Consider the following 18,963-nt stretch of genomic DNA (forward strand, 5'->3'; position numbering starts at 1 on the left):
AATTAATATAGAGATTTTTTTCAAAAATAAAAATGTCTGCTTTTCACAGTTTCTAGAGCTTAAATTTTTCTTTTTAATGTGATGACAAGTTTGAGCAACTGATCTTTTGTAACCTTATTTGAAAGCAATATGTGGAAAAACACTGACAAGGCTGTTCACATGGAAGAAAATGACACGTACATTTCTGCCACTAAGTTTGTCAGTGTGACAGAAGCAAACTGAATGCCTGAGAAGCCTCTCTTCTCTGTACATCACTGCACATATTTCAGTAGAACTTCACCATAAAGTCTTTTTCAAAGGCTTTTCATTGTGTGACTTGACTAAACATGGATTAGTCAAGGAAAAAGAAAAAACTACGAAGAACTGTTTCATCTACAAATAAATGCACTAGAGAAAACTCCAGGCCATGACTTCTTACACTGCATTGGTTACTGTAGACTAAGTTTCATCTGAGATGTTCAACTAGCAGAATGATGTTACAGAAAGCCTTCCTATGATCAACAGTGAAACGACCTTTCTCAGAAGAAAAGGTAAAGTAACCGAGAAAATGCTCTTTGGATTTCCACTAAGAATAGAAATATGTGAAAACTAGATGCAAAACTGCATGTGATAAAGAATTTTCATAACAGATGTGAGAGAGATTATATGAAGATTTCAGTAAAATGGATTTATTGATGGTATTGACAAAAGTAGCTCAAATGTAACTCCAGGCCAAGTTATTTAAGGGGGGGGAGGCTGATCAGTAAAACATTACTTTTGTTTTAAATCAAACATCTTGGCAAGAAATAATAAATACATTTTTAAAAGGAACAAAACTGGCATTATTGGAAGTTATATGACTCGGTAATAAAGAAACGTCACACGGAAAAATTGTATAAGTTGCAAATGAGTAGGGATTGATGCATATTAGTAAAACAACTTGCAATTATAGATATGCAGGTAGGTCTGTGCTGCAAATATCATAGCAGGACTTTAATGGAAATTAAAAAGGAGCATCTTCAAAAGTGGCTAACTGCTAACCATACACTCAGTTACATAAAACCTGATTACCATGATAGATGTTTAGCAAGTGTAACACCATTTCTTCCTGAAGTACCTTGAGAAAATCACTGGTATTTTTAAAGGTCAAATTACTTACTTTGTAGACTTGTCTTTCTAACTATTTTTAAACATATTAATCTCTATCTTGCCAAGGACACACAGCATGTCTGCAGTGGGGACTAGAACACTCTGTGACTAGTCTTGACTCAAAGTCATCTTCCTTGCGAAATTGACTATTCTGGCATCTGTCAGTAAGAATGATATGCAAATTTTTCCCATTGCTCCAAAAGACCAAGCAAAAAATAATGTATAAGTTCAAGGTAGTTACAGACTTATATTGCTTTTTCATTTTACTTGTAAATATTAAAACAAAAGCAATACACTCTTTGTATAGTACTTGGATGAAAAACGTTGGGCCATTTGTAACTTTCACAGCTCAGTGAAGCACAAAAGGCACAGAATGAATGAGGCAAGATAGGATGCTGGTAGGTAGGGGAAAACCCTTCAAAGGTCTGCTGGCTGTCATCACACTATTCTACAATGATTAAAAACTGTTAAAAGCTGTTTTTTAGAAACCTGGTTAAGTCATACAAACAGGAAGCCCACTAATCACATATGAAAAAACCACAGAACAATCTAGTTCACTAGTAACTAGAGAGAAGTCTACGTGTTGTTGCACCAGATAGTGTTCTGAGAGTGAAAGCACATATTGAGAAAGATTTAATATAGAATAGACAAAGATTTACTATGGCCTCTGGAGGTCAATGAGAAGAGAAAATCAGCCTTCTTGTTCAACAGACAGTAGAACAGTGAATGGGTGAGTACAATTCTGTTATTAAAGACCATTTGTGAGGCAGACAAAAGGAGGAGAAATAAGAAAACAACCCCTGACCAAGTTAGGGGCAAAGATTAAAGTTGTATTTGAAGTGAAGATGGGGACAAAGAGAGGGTCAAGATGAGACAACAGAAAGGCAACTGCACCTATTGCAAGAAGCAGAACCACCTTAGGGGTGAGGCCACAAGATGTGGCTCGGGGAGCAGTGCTTTGGTATCTGTGAGCCAGGCAGGAGTACAAAGTGAAGAGATGACAGCCATTACAATGAAAACCAGCAAAATTGCCAGAGAGAGAGGGTACCAATAATCAAAGGAACCTACAGAAAGGACTTTTTGAAAAACAGTTCTAGTAGCTTGATTGCAATGTGGCACGCTGCCCTAGGTTCAGAAATAAGCAGGAAACCCAAACAGAACATATTTTAGATTCCAATCACACATATTTGTATCTGAAAAATCTATCCCATGGAGCTTATCAATCTATATAATGACTGTCGTTGTTGCATCTACATTTATTTCCTCAATCACTTTTCTGCCTACCACTTGTTAAACTAATAACCTGTGAGAAATTTGGAAATTATAGAAAGGACATTCATCATAGAGAACCTGGACACAACACGGAATAATTTTATCTTCTCTGACTGAATAAAACATAACATGAATTGCTAATTTAGTAAAGCCACATGCTGACTTTTTTGTCAAGGACTACATGGCCTTTGGATCACACAGGTCTTTGGCTGTTAGGTATTTACCAACTATTCATCAATGTAGGAAAGAGTTATGATCATAAACCAAAGTAATTATATCATGCCATATCATATTAAGTAGACAATTTATAAATAACCCTCCCTACTGAAGTCTTGTAAAGGACTGAACAAATGATATATTGCAGGGTTAGAAGTTCTTTCTTTAAGCTGGATGTTTGTAAAAAAGCCTTGGAGCATGAGTTTTTATTAAAAAGGGAGTGGAAATTTCATAGGGTTTGCATTAGACATTTAAACCTACAGATAATTTTTCTTATGAAATGTAATATATTTGTAATTATTAAAAGCATATTCATTTTAGAAAGCTAATAAATAATAATTAAGAAAATTACCTCATAACCTCTGGAACTATTCTGTATTCCAAAATGTGGAGTACCAGGGTCTGTACATGTATTGTGAGCGGGATCTAATGCAAAATGTGAAACAAAGTACATATTATTATGGTATGGAAAGAATACTCAAAAACTGTTTGCAAAAATTAAATAATTTCATCAATGTCTAGTGATGATAACAATTCAATTTTTAATGGAATGTGTGCCTTTCTATATATTACATTAGTATTTCCAACTAAATTTCCAAGATATATCACAGTAATTTGCTTCAGTACATTGTCATTATTTTAAAATAATTTTTGCAGGTATTTCTGGCAGTGCAGACTTTAGAGTTAGGATTATTTTTTTAGTAATCTTGTTCTTTTAAACCTCTTTGAATCCACAGTATGTTTCACTATTCACAATGCAGTGGGAATATATAAGAAAATCTTTAGCTTCTATTCATTTCAAATGAACAGCCTAATGACTAAGTTGGCTTTCTAAAAAAACCACCCAAAACTGAACAAAAAAAATCAATAACACTCCCCCCCCAAAAAAACCCAAATAAAACCCATAATCAGTCTGCTTTCTTATAGTAAGTAAAATATTTTTTATATATATTTTTTTCCTATGCCAACAAGAAAACAGAGTACTATCTCATTTGTTGCTGAGATACATTGCTTTCATAAAAAAAGCACATGCCAACAGAATATAACTAATTGTTATATTTGTTTGGTTTCATAAGTGCAATTTAAAGAAGCCTGAAATGATTTTTCTGATGGTGGCTTTGGGGCTGCCCAACCACATCCAAAAGTTAGACAGCACAGAACTTGATCCAGTGGATCGTTTTGTAGTATGTGACTATCTCTTGGCAACCGAGTCTGCTTTGGTGCTGTCACTGAATTATGAAGAACACAGCTTGGGACCCTATTTCATCTGTAACAAGTTTTAGTATTCTCTAGTGGGAAAATTGAACTTTTCACTTCCAATAATGTGATATATCATTCCACTCTTTGCCAACAACCATTTTCAATATTGACCATCAGTAGAGCACAAAAATTCAACTGGACTCATATTTACCAAGGGCTTCAAAAGTTAGGTGGATGTTAACCTAACGTGCAAGACTAAAAAGCAAACATGCTCCTGACCTTGAGCTACTTGAACAGCTCAAGAACTTTTTACAAATTATCCACAGCTGAAATGCTATTGCTAATAACAGACACATGAAGCTGAATTGACTTTTTAAGATACGTCTCATCTGAAGAAAGAGTGATGATAAAAAGGAGGACTTCTCAAAGTATTTTAAGGAAATTATCGATATCCAGAAATAGAAAAGCTTGCACCAAATGGTACTCTTAGGTGTCATTCTAGGTATTGTTCACTGTTCTTAACTTTCAAATTGCTTAGAAATTAAAACTGTAAATATTTTAGATTAAATAATATTTTCCTTTTACAATAACATAAAAACTATGATGTAAAATAAAAACTTATATCTTTGATGCAGTTCTTTCCATATGCTTCTATATTGTGGTATATTAAGTATAAACAGAAATGTCGTTAGGACATTTTCAAATTTGATTCTTTTCAGTAGACCTGAAATTTAGCTTTTGGAAAACTTCTCGCCTCTGTTAAAAAACATATGTGTAAGATCATTGCCCAGTTTACAAAAACTAAGGACAGCAGAAGTTTTGAATTCATATAACATAATTCTGTTGACTGTTAATATCTTCATTTAAAAATATAGACTGCTTTCAATAACCATACTTACCGCCTTTTCCCAGAGTGCCCACCCCAGCTCTTTTACATAGCTAGTATCTTAGCTGCAACAAAGTACATAAATGGGATACAATCTACATCTGAATGTGATTGTTTAGAAATATCAACGTGATTTTTTTATTATAACACCAAAATAATTTTCTCTAGCAAGTGACCCCAAGTTGGATTAAATTCTGATGTCAGTGGGAGTTAAAGGTGTCCTGCATTTCTCTCAGTCTTATTATGTAACATGCTAAAAGCATACCAGTTGCACATCAGTCAATGAGAAACAGAGTATTTGGGTGTTGATCAGAATTTCAAAAGATCAGAGATGTACAAGCCACTCTCACCAAGTCCAAAATTCTTTTTTATTTAAGATTGATTCTGAAAAATGCCTTGAACTCTCAGTGACAAAATCTGGTCTTTAACCTGCCATAGTCTTCTGCATATCTAAGAGATTCTAAAAATAGACAGAACAAATTTATGCATTTGCACATATTGACATTCTGCATTTCCAGCAGACAAGCAATTATGTGAATTTACAAATTGCTTCATATGTGATTGTGTTTATCCTAAAATTTTTATACTCAAAATATAACCTTATTTACTAGTTCTTTTTATACTACACAGATTTTTTTCTATATTTGGATAGCTCATTGCTAGATTTATGATCATGTAGTAGTTTATCGGGAATATTCTCAGTAGAAACAGCATAAGTAGTGGTAGTTATTACCAATGCATGTTGGCTGAATTCCACTCCAAGTACCATCTGCTTGACAGAATCTTCTTGAAGAGCCTATCAAAATAAAAGGGGGTCTGCACTGAAAGCTAACTTCAGATCTGTAGGTGAAACTTTTTCCATTGAGGCGTCCTTCTGCAGGAGTACCAGGGTCACCACAAAACACAGCTAATAAAAAAGGAAAGAAAGAAAAAGAGTTATTAAAAACTGCACATACTTTAAGTGAAGTATTCTACATTGTTTTATGTGCAAGTCAAGTATCCTTAATATGAGTGTAAATGCTATGTTCATTTATCTGTGTAGGATTGTAGCTCTGATAAATTCTTGACAGCAATTTAAAATTAATTGTCAGTGTTATAGGTATTGTAAGCATAAAACTTAACTCAGAAAAATAGACCTCTTAATTGAGACACTTAAATGCTGATTAGATTTGGATGACAAAATACTCCCAAAGTAGACAATGCTATATTGCAATGCTTCAAAATATAACCAGTTTTCACATCAGTCACCCTCAGACTAGTAGGCTGGAAATTTTTGCCCTAGTTACATAAAATAAAAATTGTTTATCAAAGTCCTGACAAGATTTCAAGCACTGAAGAAGATGAATTGACAGATTTGGAAGATGCTGAAAAACAAATACAAGCAAGATATGAGGGTATGTACTCGCCTTCAGAAAGAAAAAATTGTTTAGAAAGGAGTGCAAGGCTTAGCAGGGAGCTTAAGGGTTAGCATCTTTGTTTTCATCTGTCAAAGGAAATGGAAACAAGGAAGAAAAAAGAGGAAAAATGTAAGGGAATATTTCGATCATGCTCACCACAAGTCAAATTCAAAATATCTGAAAGGATTATCGATAAGGCAAGTGGTGATGGTTCCAATTAGGTAAAAAGAGATGGAGGTGACTTTCAGGGAAAGGAAGAAGACCGTGACCTTAAATAGGTACAGCCACTGAATTTCAAAGGTAAGCTTTTTGGTAGAAGGAGGGAGAATCCTGCAGTAATTCATGTATTACCTGATGTATCTGAGTCCTTTTTAAACTGTGATTCTGTGACTGTAGCACAAGACAACTGATTGTAGCTTTGGTGAAGCCCAACACAAGTGTACCCTGAAAACTTACGCAAACATTGTGGGATGTCTCCCCGCCAAATTCCTCGCCCTTCACAGGAGAGAATAGCTGTGTTAGACAGCTGATAGCCTTCTGCACAGCTGTAACTCACACTGGCACCCCAGCGATAATCAGATCCTTCCACTTTCCCATAGAGCACTGTTGGAGGGGGGCCACAAGTAATAGCTGTGTCAGAAAATAAAATTTATAATTTTAAGATTTTACAGGATTTAGGAAAACACAATATAATACATACTCATACTTTTGAAACTGAAAAAGATATTTCAGGCTATTCTGTTCCAACAAAGTATACCTGTGTTGACAAAGCAGCCTGCAATAGACAGAAAACCAATTTAAATACAAATATACAGCCATTGGGTCTAGGAAGTCTCTTAGTGGTAGGTTGCTAGAAGCCAAAAGAGTACATAGCTTATGTAGTTATAAATTTTTTCCCTACATACCCATTACTGATTATTTTTGGCAACAGGTTACTGAGCTAGGTAAAATTCTAAATGTTTACATTTTCTTTTAAATTAATTTTGCAGCACTATTTAATATGATTTTGTTCATTCACCTGCTCATTTCCTAAGGCTTTCAGCACACAATGGTAATTAACTTTATTGGTAATTAGTGGCTAAGAGCCTTAGAAATTATCTGTTTTCCATCTTCTGATAAGAGTACCTAAAATGATGAAATCTGGAATGACTAGGTTTACATTTTCATATAATTTCTTTTAACAAAGAGCACAACCATAAAATCACTCAGCCAGTGATTTTTACAACAGAAAATGCAGTCAGTTGAATACATATGCCAAAATTTAATTAGTAGGTTAGACTTAAACATTACATTGAAGTACTGGAAAGTGAGTTGGCAGTCTAGGTCTTTTATAAGCAGAAGATGCCCTAGGCTGTTAAATTTACTCCCTGGGCTGCTGTAGTAGTGCTAACAATTTTCACCAGGCTGCCTTATTTGCCTTTCAGCCTCATCCTCACTATGACCTTCCTGTTAGCACTTGTAATTAGCTAAGTGGGAAGCATATTTTTGGCTGTTTAGGATGACTACACTACTTGCAACAAGGGAATGTTTTACAGCAAGTTTGGTTTGCAGAATTTTGTCCACCTGATCCAAGATAAAAGGGCACAAAAAGGAAAATGGGTTCTTCATTCACTCCTTTTTAAATTGAGTGCTCTGACAATCTTCATTGCACATTGATTTGTTTCTACTGTAGTCATTAATGTCACTATTTTGACTGATATTATACCACAGTATATGTGCAAAATAAATACAAATTCTACGCAAATACTTGTCTAAATATTTTAATTGTATTTGAACAGTAATGTCCCAGAGAACATTTGAGAATTTTTTTTCATAAATAAAGACACTCATTAGTGAGTTTCACCTATAGTGTCAAAACAACATTTGTAAACTATGTAAATTCAAAAGTTCACCTTTGCAAACCGGTTTACTCTGGTTCCAAGTGCTGTCTTTTACACAACGCATGGTAGATGAACTTGGAGGCTCCATCAAGTATCCTGGATTGCACTGATAGCTGACTGTCTTATTAAAGGTGAAATCATTTCCAAACTGAATGCCATTTGCTAATGCACCTGGATCTCCACAGTTGATCACTAGTGAGGAAAACAAAAAAAGGGATTTTTTTTTTTTTAATAAATGTCGAACCATGCGTACATTGAACCATGTATAGCTAAAGTCTTTTTTTAGTGAACAAAACGAGAACAATTCTGATCAACATATTTCACATAAAAATAAAAACTTAATCTCTAATTTTTATCTCGAAAGCTATCTTTCTCTGGCATTTCAATAGCATGGCCAAATATTGTTTTCCTTTATCAGTAGCCCATGCTGGTGTGCTCTACTGCTACTGCAGTCTGTTAGTGATAGTTTTGATAGTTTTGACAGGACTTTTTCTTCCTTCATAGTGGTATCTTTGTCATATTATGCTTAATGGTGGTGCAATGCAATTCAAGCAGAGTTATGAAATTCCTCTTCTTTTTCTTCTTTTTTTTCTTTTTTATGTATATAACTGTGCTGATGTACTGTGAGTCTGGCTTTGTCAGCGAGGCCACTAGCCCTGCTTGCCTTGTAGCATTCCTCTGGTCTCCACTCACTTTCTCTGATGGAATAGCCCAGTCTTGCTGCTCCATGATTCTTGGTCCTTAGCAGGATGGTGATTGATCAACTCTGACTCATTTGGCTTACAATAAAAACTGTCACAGTAATGTATCCAGTTACACAAAATCTGATTCAGAACTACCAGAACTTCATACTCTGAACCTTCATAAACCACAAGAATAAAAAAGGAAAACAAAAAGCTAGCAGAAACTATTGAGGAACACCTAAGTAAAATATTCTTCTAAAGAATTTTACTATATTATAGTTATATTATCAATGTTGACACTCATCAGGTAAACAAATACAATAAAGTTACCTATGTAGCCATCTTAAAAAGATATATTGGAAACATTTAGCATGTATTAAAAGGGTATGTACCTTGAGATATATAAAAATACTGATGTATTACAAGACAGACCCATGTGGAAAAATGTGTTATACTATCTATCAAAACAAAAGCTTTCAGTAGGAAGCCTGGATGTCTTATTACATTAAAACTTTAGAAGGAGAAAGTTTCTTTCTGACCTGTGCAGTCTGGAGCAGTGCCAGTCCATGTCCCATTAGCAGTACAATGTCTAGTAGTTAGCCCTGAAGTTTTATAACCTTCCCAGCAGGCATAAATGACTGAACTGGAGAATAATATTCCATCAGTGTATATTATCATACCATTGGCTGGGGTGCCAGGGTTCCCACAAGATACAGCTGCAAAGAAAAGATTAAAAAAAAAAAGATCAATATTTCACTGAGAGGTGACTAACTGGGGAAAAAAAAGCAAACAAGAACAACTAGGTTAATAGCTCATCTTTAAAAAAAGCATAGCAAGTTTTAATAGGAAAATATTTAATAGGTATATTCTTGAATGAATTATTTCTGTTTCTTAATATTATCACTTTACTTGCATTTGTTTCAATTGCTTTTTTTTTCAATTGCTGATTCAGATAGTTTTCCCTGCTTGGTCTACTCCACTCAATACAGTCACTGGAGAGAATAAAGATTCAGGACTTTCTGATAGACCTGTACCTCTGTTTTGCCTTTGGGAACATTTTTGTATTCTCTTCCTGTCTTCTGGTATCTCCTCTTTCAATTGTAAACATGCATAAATAGTAAATTATGGTCTTCTTGTCCATCTGTTTTTTAAATCAAGAAATGAACAGGCTTTCTGTATTGGCTTCCATATCTTTTTGGCATCGTAGCTATACTTTAAGGCAATAATTATGTTTCAGCTTCATATATCTGAAATTTGACAGTTTACCTTGGTTAGTTTGATTACATATTGAGTTTTGGGGATGCTTAGTGATGGGTTTTTTTCCAATCGACCAGACAGTCATGAGAAGGATTTAGTTTTTTGCTTTGAAATTTTTGAACAACATTCCTAACAACTCTGCTCTTGTGAGACCCCCCCTGGAGTACTACGTCCAGCTCTGGGCTCCCGGAACAAGAAAGACTTGGACCTGTTGCATGTCCACCAGCTGGATGTCCCTGAGTATAACAGTTATAATCTAATAGTTAGAATATAATACTTATATATTTTATGATCGATTAAAATAAAACTTATTTACTAATTAAAAATTATCCTATCATTTATGTTTGGAATGATACATAAATGCCTGTGTTTTAATCAAGACTTAATCATTTTTTATTTATGAGAGTGTCAAATAGCGAAGAGAGAAACTCAGTAGGTTGCAACTTGTAGGAATGAAAAGGTATTCTCCTAATCTCATCCTTACTTATACTAAACAGGAAACAGTTGAAGGACTATAGAAAGAAAGGGGCTTTCTTCTTTGGTTTGTTTTTGTTTTTGGTTTTTTTTCTGAAAATTGAAGGTTGAAGCATACAGTAAAAAGAAAGGGCAGAAAAAAAGCAGGATTTCAAACGCTGATAATTGCCACTGGCTTCTGCTGTCCTGCTATACTTAATGTCTTCATGCAAGGGAAGTAGAAAGGATTTTGCAAAACTTCAATTTTCGCTGAAAATACTGAACCAAATACTAATCCTGTGCACACTGCCATTTTTGTACAGTTATGATGATATCTGCACTGACAGAAGATTAGTCTGTGCTGAAGAATATAATAAAAGGACAATTATTAAATGAGGCTACTGTGATAAAATGCCTAGGTGAAAAAATAAATTAATTTGTTAAAAAGATTTTGTCCTATCTTTTATTTTATCATTTAGTTTAGGAGAAAACAGATACTACAGAATTCATCAACTCCAATGAATTAGATACATAACTTTTCAAACATTCTTAGAAAGCAAGAAGTCATTATAAAACTGAATTTAAAGTCTTCTATTCCTGCTTTCTGATTCTGCATGCACAACAAAACATTAAAAATTCTTTATTATGTTTTTAATCTTATTTTAAAATGTGATTTTCAGAAATATTCTGTTGCATTTCCTCTAAAAAAGAGGTAGCATAAAAATGTCTCATTAAAAATTAGTTTAACTTGTGTGGAGAAATATACATTAATTTATACTTAGTTAAGAATACAACTTTATAATTTGTTTAGTACTTGATGCACAGATATTACAAAGAAAGAGAAGATGAAAGTATTTTATTGCTATAAAGCAAATGACAGATTTATTTATCACTCCATTTTCATATCTTCAATCAAAAGCATTTGTTTAATCTTACATTTAACTCTGGTATCTATTATCTATTTTCAGGCTCAATATTGTTTAACTGAAATTATTTTCTCATAAGCTTCTTATATATTCCAAAACTTTATGGTTTGGATTTAGGTTTTCAAGCAAAAAAATGAACTGCTTGCAAACTTTTTTATATTACCTATCCCGAAAGCATTTTGAAAGCATATTTCTGTGTAATTTTTTTTCAGTCAAAGAATAAAAAGTCAGTAAATGTCATTCACTGGTGTGATAAATACCAGTGGTATCAATACCTACCTTCACATACAGGCTGTATACCTGACCAGGAACCATTAAGCAGGCATGTTCGCTCTGCAGATCCTCTCAGCTGATAACCCATTTCACATGAGAAACGTAGCAGACTTTTTATTTTGAACTCATCCCCTAGTCTAGACCCATGAGCTGGTACTCCTGGATCATCACAATAACCAGGATTATTTCCTGTAAAACACATCATAATAGAGTTACTGTCAGAGACATTATGTGCAAATGCAGTGGCAGGGACAACACTTTCTTGTGAACAGTACTACTAACTGCATTGTTTCTGTTATAATCAGTCCCTTTTTTTCTAGTATAAGGATGTGAAACAACAGCCAAATTACATGTCTTTTTTACCCTACTTCTTATCTCAGACCAATACAGACCTAAACATAGAAGTTCATGTAAATAAAAGATGCAAACATGGGAAGCACCTCTGTCACTTTTTGTCAGTTCAATAAATTTGTCTTTTTGACAGAAATTGTATTTCCTACACATTGTATTTTACTGTTCAACTTCTGTCCTAGTAATAACTTCTAATAACAAGAATTAGATAACAGAATGAGTGAGGAGAACCATATTCAAGTTTGTCAAGAAATGCACTTGAAATACATATATCCACACTGGCACCTGTTCCTCTGCACCTGTCAAGAATGAAAAGAACACCTCATAACTATCCTTATCCTTTAAATTTCTATGTAAATATTGGTCACAAATTAAAAAGATAAATAAGGTGCTGCAAGACAGACTTTTTAAAGATGTCTTCATGGGTCTAATGAACCAGCCAACTACTATGTCATATAAAATGGCTGCTACAGGAAATGATATACAACACAGTTAATGAAGTAAGGTCTCAGTATCAACAATTTATTATAAATTTTGGCCTAAAATTGAATATCTCCTAAGTGCCTTTGTGTCTAAATTGTAGTTCATAGCAACATTATCCTTTTTTCTCCATTTTTAAATTATATGTCTAGACTCAAATTCTATTGATACTATGGGGTTTGGGGTTTTTTTTAGGTTTGGTTTGGGGTTTTTTTTGTTTGTTTGTTGTTTTTTTGGGGTTTTTTTGTGTGTGGGTTTTTTGTTTGTTTGTTTTTTTGGTTTTGTTTTTTTTGTTTGTTTGTTTTTTTTCAAAATCTATGTAAATAATTTAATAGGTTCAAGTCTGTATATTCTTACATAGGTTTTTCATCAAGGGCACCCCTCTCATATGAAGGACAAAATCATGAACAAGGGAATAACCATAGTAAATCTTTGAGAACACTCATATATTTAATTTAAAAACTAAAATTTTCTAAAGTCAGAAAATATAATTATGTGTGCATTATAAGGTTTTAATTACAGCAAATATGAGTGGATACAATCATGCTTTCTCATAAAAGGAGGCCAAGACACACTTCCTGAATTCAAGGCTAACTTGTGGTCTCTGATTGTGTCAACTTCGTTTAGTGCTAGGTTCTTCTAGAATAGATTGTTCTTGTTACTCTGCCCTGCAGCATTTGGAACCAGATTTCCTGGTCTAAATACATGCTTGTAAACAGTGTGAGTGTCTTGAAGCCAGCTGGTATATACTGTCCACATCTATATGGTAAAACTCACTTTCCAGGACATGGTGGCTGTATCCAAATTGACTATTGAGAATAATCTCTGGCATACACAAACTTGTGAAGTATTTGCACATTGTTTGAAGGGCTCCTAGGGCTGAAAATATTTTGGGAACAATTCTAAGAGTGTAATGGTCCCAGTGATCAAGTATTAGCTTCTATGACTTGTGCCCTGGCACTGTTAAAGCAGCAGTCTAGATGTGGCCTCTGGATGCTGTCTTCTTCCACTTATTCTAAGACATTACTATTTCACAGACATTTCTGTCTGCTTAAAATGTGTGAAATAACATGGGGACTGTGATTCAGGCTACCACTGTGGTATGTTTACAGCATGAAACAACTATGTGGCACTACTTTGGCTTGTGAATGGAAAGGAATTGCTCAGGGCAGAATGATCTATGATTCTGAAAATCTAATGATGTCAGTTGGCTTTAGGACTTTGCTGAGGGAATTATTACAAATGAATACCTATAGATTTATTTTTTTCTTGGACACACCTAGTTTTGACTTGGATAAAATTTGAACTGGGACCACGCAATTTTATAGTCCAAGGGTATAGACAAAGGCAGTTACAGTACTATGAAAGTCTAGACCCTTTTTTATTTAGCAATGTAGAAGGCTACTTATCCATTATTGAAAAACGAGTGTAAGTCATCTTAAACAACAATCTCAACTATCTCTTAATTCATAAGATACAAACAGGTGACAACAAACCCTGAGATCATATTTATACCATCATAGAACAATCCTGCATTCAAACATATATTAATATATCACAAAGAATAAATCCCATGCAGAAACAGACTACAGGTTTTAAACATGCACAAAACCAATTAGAGTTCTCAGCCATCCTGGGCACAATCATTCTTTCACTGACATTATGACAACAAATTATTCATATTGGATTTTGATGGAGTCATCTCCTGAATATCTAACACGGAAAGTGTATTTATTTTTTTAATTCTAAATACCTTAGAGAAATGAGACACTTTTTAGAGTTTTCTTCGGCTGCTTTTTAGATAGTTTTTCTTTGTCGTTTTTATTTTTTATTGAGCTAACAGAGATAGATTTTTATTTTCCTAGGGAATCCCCTTGCTCTCAAGATGGTGTCCCATCATGTTTAAACCTAGAAAATTCAATTCTGCTTCAGTAACAATATTTTAGTTACACTAGATATATTTTCCCCACCCTAGGAGATGAGTATCATGGTCCTTCATGTTTTCAAAATCTGTGAGTCTATAAAAATACTATCATATTCATGACTGATACCTGAAGAGCCTCAATTATTAGCCATCAAAATTTCCTTCCACCAGCATGAGAATTTTCCTTGTGATAAGAAGTGTTGGATAACAGCATTAGAGGGCTCTGACCTTAAAAATTTTGAAGTCTTGGTGCAATTTCAGATCTGGCATATTATGCTGGATAAAAAGGTGTAAGTGACATAAATGTGGGCTTAAGACAAGCAAGAAAAGGCTTGTGTGAAAACTATATGAATGTCCTGCAGAGATTCCCTTCAGGTCTAGGCATAGATACTATGAGATCCAGCAGTGTGAGAAGACTCTAAACTATTTCCTCCTCGAGCAGCATAGAACAGAAAAGAAATACTGGTGATTTAAATTCACTGCCTTTTCCCAATATTTCAAATTCTGCTCACCATCCTTCCAGAATCAGCTCATAAATGGACCTTTTTCTATGAACATTTATTTAGAGCTTTTTCAAAGTAATGAATTTAAATAGGTTACACCTATTTAATAGGTGTAACCTATTTAAATCAGGTCAAATCTGAATTGAACTGCATTGAATTGGATCAGCCCAACAGTGGGCACATCCAAGAGTTTAAAGGGAATTCTAAGCAAATTGTATAATGAGTAACTATGAACAATTTTCTCACTAGGAAATTTTCTTCTTAAATCAGTCAGGTATTTGTTTTCTTATATACTGAAGCATGTAGACTTGTTTCCCTTACAAAACCTAATAATACACTTTGGATGTCCTCAGTAGCCAACCCTTACCTGAGGTCATCACTTCAACAAAACTGTGAAATGGTTTATGGCTTCTACTAAATTTGCATAGTCTGGGGGAGAATAAACTGTTCATGTACGTCCTGACAGCACCAAGAACATGCCAGACATTTATAGTATTTGCACATTGCAAAACTAATAAAGTATACTTCTGTAAGTGAAAAGAGGAGCAATATGTATGTTTACCATTCGTATCTTTGCTGTGGAGGTTTTTATTCACCATTTTCTGATGAAACAACCTTTGTTTACACAAAATAGTGTTCATAAAAATAAAATTTAATACATGCATTCTTTTTAATCAAAACTCAACCTGGTTTTAAGTACTGTTTTACATGTTCTATACACTGCAGCACATAAAGGCAACATCTAGTTAAGGAGTGAATTTGTGAAGTAATGACAAAGAGAATGAGGCTATGACATAGCTGAGTGGCCATTGGTGAAATTAAAATATACTTGGAAAATAAATAAATGTCTGACTGTAGCTAAAAATATGTGTGAGAAAAGCTTTATTCATGTGACAAGGTGACATTCAGATAATGGCTGGTATGTGTACCTGAACAGTGAGGGAGGGTCCCACTCCAGTGGCTATCTTCTTGGCACTCCCTTGTAGAATTTCCTATGAGCCTTCGACCCGCTGTGCAAGAATAGTGAACTATGGAGCCATATGTAAATTTGTCTCCTGAAAGAACTGCATTTGCAGGTACCCCAGGATGTCCACAAGAAATGGCTAACAAAGGAAAGACCACAATATTATGGTTTCATGGCACAGAAAAAGAACCTATTATAACCTTTAAATATAAGGCTTGTTTCACACAACATACACTTCTGTCTGGATTTCAACTCTTTCATATCTTCAGTTTTGCTGTTGCTATAGATTTACTGGTCATTTGTAAGATTAAACACAAAGCTTCATGTAAAACTTCATATAAGACTAACCCATCCAGTTCAGACTTTCTCTGAAAATATAGAGTTCTCTTTCCTCATTCATTCCTGTCCTTTCCTACAAATAGTACACATTATTTCAGTTACAGTAAGGAAAGAATAAACCAAATACGGTTAATGTTGCAATAGGCTAACATATTACAGATATGATAATGGTAAGTAGCTCTATCATATCTATAAAATAACTAGATACAGTTTCAGCAGTACAATGAAATATAATATTCTGTATTATTACTATAGCAATGTGTTGCACTTGACAGAGCAGTAGGAAAATGGATTACTGAACATTTTTGTAATTTTTTAATCATATTTATGGTTAAGTTAAATATGTAACTTTTGTTTGAGAAAAAAATCAGATAAACAGTTTTGGTACATAATAACTAGCAAACAAGGAGTTCTGCTCTGTTATATGAGGAAAAATAAGCCATCTTAAAGTGGACAAGAAATCATATTCATAATGCCTTTTGTATAAAAAATAGGTCATCCAATAACGAAAGAAATAACAAAGAAAAATTTTGCATAAATTTAGTAAACAGTCACATGAACAGACAGCATTTAAACAGACCATTTGAACTTCAGCAGCTTGATAAGTTACTCTAAATAATTATCTATGATTAAATTATCTTTTTAGAAAAAAAAACAACCTATTTTTCTGATGACTATTTCTGACAGATATCAAAATTTTCTCTGTTATACCAGATCCCATGATAATGTTGATCTGACTGCACAGTGGATTCTGCCAAGCTTTGTGGTCCTGGCCAATGCTGTGTGTTTCTCTTGTTTTCCTTGGCTTGACTTAAGTGTTCCTGTAGCAAATGGTAAGCCAAATCAGGAAACTGGTCTGGCTGAACAGTACTCCCACAGAAAAAACCAGTGTTTCATTTTCAGCCAGGTCAGTTACCTTAATGAGCTTACTTACATCAGTACCATGGAAATGCGAGTCCTGCCACAATTCTGGAAGGAGCTGCAGTGAGTGATCAGATTTTATGGAATCAAATCACACATAGGTAACCTTAATGTAGGTTTATAATGATTTGTAGTGAGTAGCATGAATTTCTTCCCAAAATATGATGAAGAAAAGAAGGATTCATTTTTAAGCAATGACACATGTAGTTATTGCCTTACATATAAAAGAGCAATGTCAGAAATTTCCATTTGTTTACTCTTGAACTAGAATTGTTCATGGTAAACTGTGTCTACTTTGGGTTCAAAACTTATCTCAACTACCTCTCTAAGCACTGTGCCCTAACACCAAAATCAATCTTGAAAAAAATCACACCTGAAAAAAAGAGATTATCACTGATAACTTTTGAAAACGACATCTCTCTTATAGTACTTGAAAAAGCTCTGAGTGACTTAATCTGTGAATAGATAAACAGATTTTTCTCTCACCAAGAGCCCTAATCATTTCATTGAATTTTCCTTAGAGGAAAGTTATTTAATTTGTCCCAGTGATACTTAGGGTTCAGATGGTGTTTCAGCCCACCAACAGCAAAGTAGCAAGAGTTAATCTGGTAGATGATTGAGGGATATAGGCACCTCCCAGGTTTATTTGAAAGTTCCTATGGGCTTGATCAGTAGTCCCCAGAGAAAGGTCATGAATTCCTATTCTAAAAGGAGATGGATACTTATGATTTTTTTCTTGAGCTCTGTCTATGACTTTTTTGAGCAGAAAGTCATACAAACACTACCAAACTTCCAAAACACTTGATGTGGAAAGATGGGTAGCTATTCTAGGTGATTTAGATACTCCATCCTCTTTTGTCGCTCACATAAGGAGCATCTCTTCACACTGAAACTCCAGTCTTGGAAGTAGGAAGGGATTACTGACAGATTTGGGTCACGGACTTTCATAATGGTTTTTCTAAGATACAAAAAGTGAGGAATATGCATGCATCAGTCAAATGTTCTTGCCAAGTGAAAAATGTATACAGCTTTTTTGTATTTAAAATGCTATATTTTGCCTAATGATTTTACTATTGAAATGTGAATAAACCTATTTTTTCAGGTTATAGCTCTTATTCACAGATATTGAAAGTGCAGATTTTTGTGAAAAACCAAAACAAAACTGCTTGGGTCATGTCAATATTGGATACATAATAGTATGAAGACCAAGCATAACAAAGAAATAAATTCACTAACCTAGTAACATTTATTGCTCTGGTATAAATCCATAAAAAATAATTTTAGTAAAAAATCACAATTTGTAAAGCAAAATTTTAAAATAATCCGATGTGTTTCACATTAAAGTATACTTCAATTTCATTTATTATTTCCTATAATTGCATTGTAAATTAGAAATCATGTCAGCACATTATTAGTGACCAGAGAAGAAAAATATCTCAATGGAAATTAGTCAGCCAAACTGTTCTTCTTTAAAGATCTGCAGCTCACTGAATTGATTATAGGAAACACCGGAAAATTTCCTCCCTCTCTGAGGAAAAAATGATCGAGAAAGTATGAAGTGATGTTATGAAAAGACTCTCTTGAGCAAAATTTTTCTACACAACATTTCACAGATTCCTTCTCACGCATACACTTCAATAAGTCTGAAAAAAAAATCATCTAATAGAGGCATTAGTGGTCTTAGACTATCAATCTAAATTATAACATACAAATAATAATTTTAGATTTCCCTAGTTGTTTTCAGATATCTTAACAATTCACCAAAAAGAGAAATTAATGTTAACTTTCTGGCATTAGAAATAATATTTCCGCAGTTCCCTGTAAACACATTTTTAATAATGGCAAGTTGCATGATATCTTGTCTTAATGTTTTCTTAGTGAGACACACAATTTGCAATATGTTGATCCTA

General features: G+C 34.0%; 1 protein-coding gene across 1 annotated transcript in view; it reads right to left on the bottom strand.

Annotated features, from left to right (window-relative positions):
* CSMD1 (CUB and Sushi multiple domains 1) overlaps positions 1-18,963 on the bottom strand; it is a gene marked incomplete at its 5' end in the record, with an annotated part of 865,314 nt that overhangs the window by 21,265 nt on the left and 825,086 nt on the right. The window contains 7 exons of the mRNA XM_018088901.3: positions 2,969-3,042; positions 5,436-5,609; positions 6,556-6,729; positions 7,992-8,171; positions 9,202-9,378; positions 11,578-11,760; positions 15,759-15,932. Coding sequence (XP_017944390.2) covers positions 2,969-3,042; positions 5,436-5,609; positions 6,556-6,729; positions 7,992-8,171; positions 9,202-9,378; positions 11,578-11,760; positions 15,759-15,932 — 1,136 coding nt within the window. The remainder of the gene's footprint in view (positions 1-2,968; positions 3,043-5,435; positions 5,610-6,555; positions 6,730-7,991; positions 8,172-9,201; positions 9,379-11,577; positions 11,761-15,758; positions 15,933-18,963) is intronic.

Source organism: Manacus vitellinus, unplaced genomic scaffold (genome assembly GCF_001715985.3).
Source record: "Manacus vitellinus isolate BGI_N305 unplaced genomic scaffold, ASM171598v3 scaffold_11_pilon, whole genome shotgun sequence".
Lineage (NCBI taxonomy): Eukaryota > Metazoa > Chordata > Aves > Passeriformes > Pipridae > Manacus > Manacus vitellinus.